The following is an 11,739-nucleotide window of genomic DNA, read 5'->3' as shown; positions in this document are numbered from 1 at the left end:
ACTCTGTATTTGTTTTGTCCAAAATTGTATTTGTTACAAATCATTACCTACTTGCAATGGCCAACTTCTGGGTGTGGCAGCTAAGAGCAACACAGTTTTTTCCCTCAGAACCTAATTACATATTACATATCTTCATGTGTTATCAGGCAAGACTCTATGCAGATAGAAGACTTTAGGCTGAGCTTTGACTACTACACAGGTTTTGGCCACGTCAAGATAAAGGGAATGAGGAAAGGGTATTCCTAGTGGAAGAAGGAACATGAGCGAAGTCACTGGAAGACCTTGGAGATGTCTGAGAATAGGAATAGAATTGATAGAGCCAAGTATCAAGTGATGAAATCATGGATCTTCTCTTGCTTGTTTTGCTTTTGTTTATTTTTCTAAAATCAATTAAGTCATGCCTGGAGTAAGTCTATTTAAGAGTGTGTAGTTGTAGCTACATTACCGTCCACCTTGGGAGAATACTAGTTTTAAGGATGGAAAATAACCTCCTTGTGCAGGTGGGTAGGACTGCTAATATCTCCAGTTAGAATGATGTGTGAGTGATGTATCTGGGCTGGTGATGTAGCAAGTAATTATTGGTAACTGAAACTACTGTCCTAGTTCTGGGATATTATAGTAATATTAAACTGAATTTTATTAATTGTCAATAATCAACAGTTTTTGATATACAAAATGACTATTACATGTTGCTTAACCTAATATATAAACATGAACGTACTTAGAAAGGTAATGCAAATATAATCCCTGTAATGATACAGTTGGAGTATTATACCTAAAAGGAATTTAAGTCAGAATACTGGAATGCAAATAAAACAAAATATTTAATTCTACTGTTCTTTTAATCTTTGAATAATAGTAACAAAGCCTTCAAGAATACAAAAATTAAATGACTTTTAATCAGTTAACTGCATATCCCATATGATTATAAAAAAGTTATGCATAAGAGTTTTAAAAACCCTTTCACATTTTTGCCTCATGCTCAATGAAAATCTCCTGCTTTAAAATGGTCTCATTTTCTCTCATTTATAGATAGAGAAAACTGAGCAACACACTCTTCAAATTCAAATCCTGCAAACATTTATTTATTTATTTATTTTTGTATTATGATGAATTAGAAAGCAATTGAGGTTGAGCACGGTGGTTCATGCTGGTAATCCCAACACTTTGAGGGGCCAAGAAAGAAGGATCACATGAGGCCAGGAGTTTGAGACCAGCCTGTGCAACATAGCAAAATCCTGTCTCTACAAAAGATTTTAAAAATTTAGAGTGCAGTGGCATGCCTGTGGTCCCAGCTATTTTGGGGGAAGGCTGAGATGGGAGGATCTCTTCAGTCCAGGAGTTCAAGGCTGCAGGAAGCAATGATCATGCCACTATACTCTAGCCTCAGTGACAGAGACACTATTTCTAAATGAAATGAAACAATAAATTTAAAATAAAATTAAAATGCAACTCAGTAGTCATCTACCTCCCAGGCTATTTTCAGAAAAATAGTGAATACAGCTTTTTAGACAGGAGATCTTTTAAACATGTTTTTTACTGGTTTTCTTCCTAAATCATGCAAATTTTTAGTGTATGTTCTTTCTTGCTTACCTGTAGTTTCAAAGTTCTTCAAATATGTGACCACAGATGTGGTGACATGTCTTGCTATCAAATGAACTTCACTGGAACCCATTTCATGATCAGCAAAAGTAAAGGACTCAACTTCCTTCAGAGTCTCTATCTTTGGGTACTCCTTTTTTTCCAATTTTTGCAATAAAGAAGAATCTTCCCTGCTGGCTTCAAGGTTTTTGTTTTCTTTCTCAGGTATATAGTTGGTTTTTTTATCCTGCATTCTAAGCAAACTTTTTTCCTTATCCTTTTGTCCTCCAGATACTTCAGATAAAGAGCTTTGTTTTGATATGAAAAATGGCTTCATTACTTCCCTGTTCTCATTAGCGTGTGGGTGACGTGGAAAGCCACAGCTGGACAGCACAGTATTGACAATATTTTCTGCAGCTAAACATATTTTGAGTGGAGAAATGGTTGTCTGAATTTGGTTTGGTTCAACAACTGGTTTTAGGTTCTCATAATGAAACACTCTTAGATTTTCACCTTTTCCCATTTCTATGAATGATAAGACTTGCTTTAATGCTGCTTCTGTGGAGTCACTTGCTTTCCTAAGCAGCTTTTGTAAGATACTGCCTTCAGGGAGGTAGCTATTTCCTTTCTTGGTCTCATCAAAACTACCAAAGTTAGATTCCCTTGGTCTGTGGTCTTGTACTTTGTTTCTAGAACACGATGGCATAGTTTCTGAATCAGGCCTTTTCATTGGCTCTGAGTTTTTAACTGTGTCTTCTACAAAGGATCTGACAGAGGTGGGTAAATCTGATGAAATCCTGTACTTTTCTTTCATATCTTCATCTGAACAAAACGCAAACCCAGTTTTACTCAATTGTGAAGGATTAATCCCCAAACTACCTTCCTTTAACTTTGATGTGAACATTTTCATATTAGTTGCTAATTCAACCTGATTAACGGTGTAGGCATTTTCAGCTCCTTGTAGCAAACTTTCCTTTGAAAGCTTTTGTATCAAAGACTCATTGAAATAAGTACACTGGTCCATTACTGTGCCAATGATCTCACTTGCTACAATGTTCTCTTTCAATATGCTAATTGAAGATGGTTCCATTTGGCTTATTTCCTTGTCTAGCTTGTTCTTAATTACAGCAAGCATGTCACTAATGATATTAACAGCATATGTAGGTAATTGTGAATGGAATGAATGAACTCGTAGAAGGATGTTCTTTATGTTTTCCTTGAAATTAATAGTATTTGACTCGGATTCATCAGAAAACATTTTCAGTGGTTGTAATTTTGGCAACATTTTTTTGTTTAACAGTTTCTGTTGGACAGAAGAAAGATTTTCTATAGGCATTTTCACAATTTCAGAAAACTCATATTTGGAGATATGTTTAAACTGCAAGTCCACAAATGACTCTAACATGTTTAAAACCGTTTCTACAATCTCTTGAACAATTTGGTTGCTAGAGCCCATAGAAATTTGGTCTTTCGTTTTCGTGTTATAGATTGGTAAACTGCTGAGGCTGTGCTTGTTTGGAAAACCATATTTACTTTTAGCAGTAATGTGTTCTTTACTGTTTGATAGAGTTTCTTCACTATCTGGAGTGGGAATTTGGGACAGAAAGCATAGCTGTAATTTTTCAAATAGCATTTCAACAATTTCCCTTCCAAAATTATTAATTTGTGCTTTGGTATCCTCAGCTCTAGTAGAAGCTCCTTTAAAATGATTATAAAACCTGCTTTCACAATTCTCAAGAGGTGGAAAATTTAAAAGTGAAAGAGAATATTCTAATTCTTTTGCTTTTATTGAAATTTCAGTCAAAACATTTTCAGTTATCATCAATAGCTTACATTTTTCATTTTCCTTGTCATTTGATTCTGTTTGCCACTTGTCAAACATTTTTTTAAATATACCTTCTCTAGGAAAAATGTGCTCTAGCTGTGAAGAAACATTCTCCAAGTAAAAACATGCTTGTTGTTTAGGAAGGGATCCTGTGCCTATATTCCCCTGTGAAAGTTTGACATGTGAGGATTTGATCGGGTAAGACAAATTGCAGTTATTTGTAACATATAATTCTTGCAAAACTCTATCAACTATTTTACCTGCAGCTATGATTTTATCAGATGGTAAAGCTTTGGTTTGCTTTACCTTTCCAAATTCCTTCACAATTGTTTCCAGTATATTAATTATTATATCCTTGGCATATATTTTTAGTTCTGAAGTGGGCAATTTTGTGTCCAGTAAATTTTTGGCATCTCCAGCTGACATGATGTGTGACAACCCAATGGCAGTCTTGGATCGGCTGTCTTTTGGAGTCTTCTCTCCAGGACCTAACTTGGTTTTGCTTTTGGCCTTAGCAGCACTCAGTCCTAAGTGTGGTTTTTTTGTAAATTTAGGCAAAGTAGTCATTTTTGACCTTTCTTTTAAATTTGCTTTAAAATATGGCTTACGGCTGTGCTTAGGGCTCACCTTTAAAGTGTGTGGCCTTAAAAGTTGCAACTTATCAGCACAATACTCAGGGGACAAACTCTCTTCTAGATGAAGTGAGACAAAATTTGTGATCTTATTGAGAACCATTTGAATTAAGTCTTTCTTCACTTGCAATGCTAAATATGGCAAACAGGTGTTTTCCATCACAGAGATATTTTGACTGTCTACATAAGAATAAGCCTGTGGTATCACATATCTAGAGGAATTACTTATTTTTCCTGCTTGTTTAGTTTCTTTAAACCTCAATGGTTTCATTGGTAAGGAATCATTGTGGTCAGACGTTTCAACGTCTCTCCTACTTTTATTATTTTCATATAATGATGTCACAACTACCAAGTACATTTTCCCCAAAACACTTTCAACTATGTCATTTGCTACACTGTTAATATGTGATAGAAAACTGTTTTTCTGTGTTGTGTCTGATGTTTTAATTTTAGAATTAGATATAAAGTTGGAAGTTTCATTAAGGGGAGGCAAATGGCCTATGACTTCCATTACTCTTTGATACAACTTATTCAAAAGTTCTTCCACCACACTGAGCAGTTCACCTTTTTCTTTGTTTTTTGGTTCTCCGTTTCTCATAAATATTTCTTCCAAAACAATTATCTGCGTTTTGTTTTCCAGTATCATTTTGTTTTGTTCTAATGGATACTCTGTAAATAGAGATTGATTGGTACTTCTTTCCTTCTCTTTGTACCCCAACAATAGTTCATTTGATAAAGTTAATTGTGAAAAGTTAGAATTCTCTTTTGAATTAAAACCAATTTCCTTTACAGATCTTTTATCATCTAACATCTTTAACATACTCTCAACAATTTCACTCACAATGATGTTTTCTTGGAATAAAATATTGTTTTGATATGGATATACCTTTTGGATTTCTACATCTAAGTCATTTTTAATAAGCTTCAAAATGGCACTGGCAATGATGTCAGCATATGTCTTAAGGCTAGCTTGTGATAGGTGAATTTTGGATCCAAGTTTTTTTCTGTGACTGACAAAAGTGAAATCTGTAAGCTCTTGGCTGAGAATGGTTTCAGTTGCTGATATTTCCAGGACATTTATATCTGATTCCATTTGGCTTGAATCATAAAGGATGCGGTCATTTTGTTTACAATTTTCCAATTCTGGGATAACAAATGACTTTTCTTTATGTTGGAAAGCAAGGGTAATTAATGAATCTATTCTTTCTGTGGCAAAAGATTCTAAACGATTAAGAATAGTTTTAGTAATGAAGTTAGCATTTTCCTCACATGAGTCAGTGGCAGATTCCTGGGTGTCTTCTTTCTCTACTACAGTTATCTGATTATTATCAGCATAAGCTGATTTCTGATTTTTTGAATATGAAAAACACTCTGTTTTCCTTTCAGTTTTTGACCCCTTAAGAGGCTGTTGACAGTCTGTTTTTGGAAACATATCACAAAATGTCAGGGGCAATCTTGCAGAAGTAGGATTCTTTGCATTTATGACAAGTGTGACAGCAGAACTGAGATTATGAAGAACAATATTCACTATATCATTGGATATCAAAATGACATCTGATTTAGGAACTGAAAGCTTAGGAATAATCTTATTCACACTCTCCATGAACATTTCAGAATTTTCTTCTGAATGTTTATCAGCTATGCTACATTTCAGAGTGGGTGCGGCAAATGAGAGATTATTCTGATACAGGGTTTTTTCATAAATATCACATAGGATACCTTCAATGGTATCTTGTACTTGAAGTTGAAGTACTTTTTGATATTCGGTCTTATTGAGCAGCTTTTCAATTATACCTTTTTGCTGATCTAAATCGATCTCTTTGTCAGCACTGTTTTTGTCACATTTGCCTTTATGTGATATAATGTCTAACAATGCATTAACAATTTGACTTGCAATCCTTTCAGAAATCCCAATGTCATGAGTTAAAAAAGGATTTTCCCTTCCTTTATCTAATTCATATCTGATTGTTTGCAAATTTTTTCTAGCCACTTGTAGTGCGTAAGTATTTAATTTAGAAAAAGACAGTTGGCACAAGTTTGTCTTTCCTGACTTAGTATGATCTACTGAGAAACAGGAAAATTGCTCATCAGAATATGAATCTTTGGCTGATAATGTTTTGCTCAATGTACTGTGATCTTGCTGAATAGGTAAAGCCACTGGAACTGTAAAGTTGACTTGGGAACGAAAGAGAGATTTTACTTTGGAAGTAGCAAAAGTTTCTAAATTTGTTAATATTGCCTGTACAATATCTTCAGCTAGATTTACCTTTGCTTCTTTGTCAGCAATACTGAATCTAGACTGAAAAGTACATGGATTTTCATCCAACACAGTGACAGAGGACTTTCTTTCATAGGTGTGTTCATGAAGAGAAACATTTGCTGAAAAAGTGATAGTTTTATACCTATTTTCCCTTGTATTTCTTTCTGTAATGGCAGCTGAATAAAGTTTGTGAAATACCGTCCTAACAATATTATCTGTTACTATGGTTATATCTGCTTCAGACAGTAAAGGATCCATCATTTTATCCATAAATTGAACAGATGTTTGGGGAGTTGTCTCATCAACATTGTGAGGCATGCCATTAAAATTAGAGTGGGAGAGAGAAAGGACATTTAATTGATTGATTAAAGTACTTTGAAAAATTTCATTCAAAATATTTCTTATAATGGGAGCAATTGGAGATACATGTGGTTCTTTGAGTTTTACTTCAATTTTGTTTAAGGTTTTTTCTAGAGCCCATTGTTTAAGAGACTGTATTCTCATTTCTTCTCTTTGTGGTGATCTCTCATCAATAATTTTTTTATCTGTATGTGTATCATCATCTAGAAATGAATTTGATTCAGCTCCTCCAGGAAGTTTTCCATATGTTGGCCTGTATCGATAAGTTTCAATGCCTCCCCCTTCAGATTTTGTTTCATTAAACATATCAGAAGATACTGCATCTAAAATTAACTTGACTACATCCTTAAGAATTTGAGTCTCAGGTGGCGGGTTTCTTTCATTTGTCTTCAAATCTGATGAGGTCACATTTAATTCTGTTTGAATAGCCTTCAAAATAGCACTTGATACCTTCTTTGCATGCATATATAAATCAGACAGAAATGATGCTTCATGTATGTCTCTGGAAATATTGGTACTTTCACATTCCCAGTCCATCATATTGCTTTTCTTATTTCCATCATGAATAGCACCCAAAATTTCTAAATGTCCATTGGCAAACCCTTCCAGTTTAGCAAAAACCATATTAAGAATATCTGAAGCTACAACTTTCAGTTTATTTGGATGCATTTCTTTTGTGCTCGGTGTTTTGGAAGACACAGGAGCAACAGGCTTTGCCTTGTTTTTAGTCCCTTCTTTATCGTCCTCCTGAAAGCTTCTGGAAACTATGCTGGATATTATTTTGGTAGATTTGGCCATTTTCTCAATAATTGAAGCAAATGATGGGTTCTCAAGGTCAAGAGCCTCTGAGACAGCTTTTAATCCACAATTTGCAAAACTGGTATCCATGTCAACACCACATAATTTTGCAAGGATATAATCCAAAATAGCTTTAGAAATTAACTGGATATTAGACTGCAATGCAGCAACCATTTTCTGATTCATATTGGTCATATCTCTGCTTTGTTGACTACAAGATGGCTGAGAATGAAGATGGGTCCCCAGGAGCTTCCTTAACATTTCATGTAGTGTTTCCCCAATTCTTTCTAACACTTGAAATTTTGCATTCTCTTTAATATGTTTTTCATCATTGACACTGTGGGGAGTACAAGGAGTAGCCAAATATTTGTGAAAAGATTTTTTATCCTGCCTATGTGGCAAAATGCTTTGTACATCAACACTGTCAGTTGCAGACTTTGGCTTACGAGAAGAGAATGAAATGCTTCTTTGATGTGCATTTTCACTTGATAATATATCATAAATACAGGTTAATAATGGACTTGCCAAAATGTCATCATCAATACTCGTGACAAGAGATTCTAATTTTTTATCAGTACTAGCAAAACATCCTTTATCTGTAAGGGAGTTTGTATGGTCAATCTCCCTAAGATGTAGGTTTTCCTTGTGAAGTTCCAGTTCATTCTGGATAGCACATAAAACAATGTTTACTATTTTAGCTGTGTACTTACTAAGTTGAGATTGTAATGAAGATTTGAAGCCCATATGCAATTTTGGACAAATAAATGACTTCAATGTTTTAAAAATTGTATGAATGATCTCATCATTAATGTCATCTACAGGTTTAGGTTCACTTTTTCCAGATTTTAATGAGGAAGGATTTTCAGGATCAACATCAAATAAAGATAAATATTTCATTTTCTTTTCACTGTCAAACCATGTCTTTAATGGGCATTTATTTGGTGCTTCTTTGACTACGTGTTCAGTGTCAGAATTATGTAAGGAAGTCTGATGAACTGATGATGAAATGGAACTTTTAGTGGTATTAAAAATGTAGTTTGATGCCTTATGAAGTATGTTTAACACAGAATCTGTTATTTCTTGAGCCACTGTACTGATTTCTGAAACAGAAAACATCTGGTCTATCCATTCTTGTTGTGGCAGTCCTTGAGGCTTTTCTGAAACAAGAACTGAAGCTTCATTGCTAGTTTTGCTATCTAAGTGACCAAAAGGAACAGAAGATATGTCCTTGAGCATTTCTTTTAAAATACTTGTGACTATGTTTTCTGAAGCCTGTTGTATTTGATGCTTTTGATCTTGGCTGAAAGTTGAAATGTCTTTATTCAAACAAAGGTTTTTCTTTAAAATATCTTCATGATTAGTAGATGGTGGCTCAGTCTTTAATTCCCAATCATGAAATGCAGCTTTGTTTCTAGAAACAGGCTTTGTAGGTGGTTTGATATTTCTTTTGTATTCAAAACAAGTGTTTCCCTTTGTAAACCAATGATTAGGTATCTCTTCTTGTGATTTTACTTTTTCATCTTTGAAAGTTGAATCAAGCACATTTTTAACAATATTTTCTATTTCCTCATTTTCGTCATCAGAATAAAGAACCATGCCTGGAACATTTATAGGTGGAAATCGTCTTCCAGACCTAGGACTATTTGACAATCTAGTGCCAGTAAGTCTGTACTTTTCTTTGGTGTCAGAAGGACTACTTATTCTGGGTTGCCGTTGCTTACTTTTTTGAAAACTTTCATTTACTGGTTCCTGATGGAGCTGAACAAGGATGTCATCAAGTAGCTGAAGGAGTACTACTGTTTCTTCAGATGCAATAATTCTCTCATTATTTAGTTCAGTTTGTATATAACCTAGTATAGCACTGATTGCTTCCTCTATATAACCAACCAAAGAGGGCTGGGAAAAAATATTTGATATTAAATTTTGTACTTCTTCATTGACAATTAAACTAGCTTCATCAGATTCAAGACTAGATTTATTTTTGCCAGCTCTTTGAAGGAACATACATATTGGGTCTGTCTTATGTCGCTGGCAGGAAAGCTTAGTTGTGTCTTTAAGATGAAGAAATTCATTTTGCTTAGAAGATACAAGAGTCATTACTTTTTCTAAAATGGCATGCACCATGTCCTCTGCAATATCACACATTGGGTCCAAAGTATGAAGCTTTGAATTTTTCAAAGGTTTTCCATTAGATGATGTGAGAAGTTCATCACTGGCTGCTAAACTCGGTTTAATGTCGACTGACCAATCTTGTGAAAACATCTCAACACATTTTTTCTCAACTGCAGACTCTAACTTCTCAAGCATATTTTCCACAATCTCAGAAGCAACTGAGGAAATACCAACATTGGAAAGCAAGTCTTCTTTTACACATTCACATTGTTCAACAAAAACTTCAGCAGTAACAGAAGAGAGAGAGGGAATGGCCTGGGTTAAATCAGACATTATTTCTCGCAAAATGCTTTCTAAAATCACTTCAGTTTCCCCTTTCAAGTAACATTTAAAGTTAACAAAAACATTTTTTAAATTCTTCATTTCATCCATGGCTTTTGCTGTTTTATCACAATGCGATGAACTCCCTAAGCTATCTGTTTCAGTGGTAGCATCCTTAGATTTTTTTGTGCCTGTTTCAAATGATGCTAAAAGGTGACTATCTGATTTACAACTTCTGAGCTTAGGGTATGAATAAAGCAAGTTGGTTTTATTATATTTAAGTTTAGAGGTTATAGGTTGTCCTTTTACGTGATATGTTTTCCCCACAACTGTTTTTTCCACTTGCGCATGAGGAGGTTTTATAGGTGTGGTTGGTCTCCTTGCTGACATGTCAACTACAAATGCACAGGGTTCTGCCTGAAATGTTTTAGTTGTTGCAGATGTGTAGCTTCTATATGTCAAGTCTTCACTGCATGTACTACAGAAACTTGAACTATCTGAAGAGAGGATGGAGTCATCAGATGGGTATGTATTATTTTGCAATCTTTCTTCATACTTTGTGATGGCTGGGTACAATATACTGGTCACTGTAGCCACAACCCAGGTCATTATATTCTGAATTATAATATTCAGTTCTTCAGAAGTTACCTGGAAAGGAGGTAAGCAAAGATGAAAATAAAGTCATGTAACAACTTATGTTTTAACAACACGTTTTGGAGACAGAAGGTAACATTTAATTTTTATATCAATGTATTGGTGGAATACCATTATGGTTTATGAAAGAAAATAGTAAAGAAATATCAGTTTAGAAATTTAGAATTTAAGATGAATTTCTAGTTGGTTTATTCTGCACTACCGTGAAGTACTTTTTTGAGGAAGATTTATTTTATTCACAGTCTCTCCGAAGTTTCTTTTTCCCCTGGCATTTATTATAAGGATAAAAGATTTTTTTGTGTGAAAAATATCACTAAATTGCTGTCTAGGCACACAACATGCAAATATTTTGGAAAGAAAATATGTGATGTTTATGATACAGCTAATTTTTAAATATATATTAAATATTTGTAACAAAACATTTCTCAAAACAGATCATTTGGATAATTTCTCAAAACAAAAATATTTGGATGCTTTCAGAAACATCTGCCTAGCTGAGATTTGGGGAAGGAACATAAACCATTTTCTCTCCCAGTCTCTGCTGAAAGGGTGAGCCTGTGGTCTATAAATATAGGAATGACTAAAGTTAATTGTTAAGAATTATTTAATAGGCAAAAATAAAATCTAATGCTTTATATGGATTGATGGGCTTTGTATCCAACAAAAAAGTATAAATACAAATTTTCCTTGATAGGAAAGCTGAGAACAGATACTAAAGCAAGGTAACAAATTAATTTAGATAGAAAATAAAAGCCAAACTAGATTCATGAATCAAAGAGTAGGGAGGGCTGAACAAGGTGAAGAAAGTTAGACTATTAATTTGTTTGAGCTGGAACCAAGAACGAGATTTGAATAACCATTTTCTTAGTGACCAGTGTTGCTGTCATAGATTTGAACTGTACCATGGGTAGAAATAAATGCATCTGTAGAATTCTATAACTTCTACTAAGTAACTGCAAATATATTTCGTGCTTACAAAACTCATCTTACATATAATAAAGTAGTACTCTTTTTAAATTGTTAAAACTCTTAAAACATACAGCTTGTAAACACAAGTAATTGGCAGAAAAGCTTAGAAGACTGATATGTAGGTCTCAGCGTAAATATGATTCCTGCTACTAGGCTTCTCACGCCCAAAATATTGCCTAAATTAGTCTGAAATTATCCATATTTCAGAGAAACATTCAAAGAAAAGT

The 11,739-nt window shown here is 34.2% G+C and overlaps 1 protein-coding gene across 1 annotated transcript in view; it reads right to left on the bottom strand.

Moving 5' to 3' along the window:
- The window catches only part of FSIP2 (fibrous sheath interacting protein 2), a 97,096-nt gene that overhangs the window by 33,880 nt on the left and 51,477 nt on the right, over nucleotides 1-11,739 (bottom strand). The window contains exons 16-17 of the mRNA XM_023212464.1: nucleotides 4,105-10,537; nucleotides 1,594-4,041 (exon numbers count right to left, since the gene is read on the bottom strand). Coding sequence (XP_023068232.1) covers nucleotides 1,594-4,041; nucleotides 4,105-10,537 — 8,881 coding nt within the window. The remainder of the gene's footprint in view (nucleotides 1-1,593; nucleotides 4,042-4,104; nucleotides 10,538-11,739) is intronic.

The sequence above is a fragment of the Piliocolobus tephrosceles genome, chromosome 11 (genome assembly GCF_002776525.5).
Source record: "Piliocolobus tephrosceles isolate RC106 chromosome 11, ASM277652v3, whole genome shotgun sequence".
NCBI classification, from domain to species: Eukaryota; Metazoa; Chordata; class Mammalia; order Primates; family Cercopithecidae; genus Piliocolobus; species Piliocolobus tephrosceles.
This window is presented reverse-complemented; position numbering and strand designations above follow the sequence as displayed.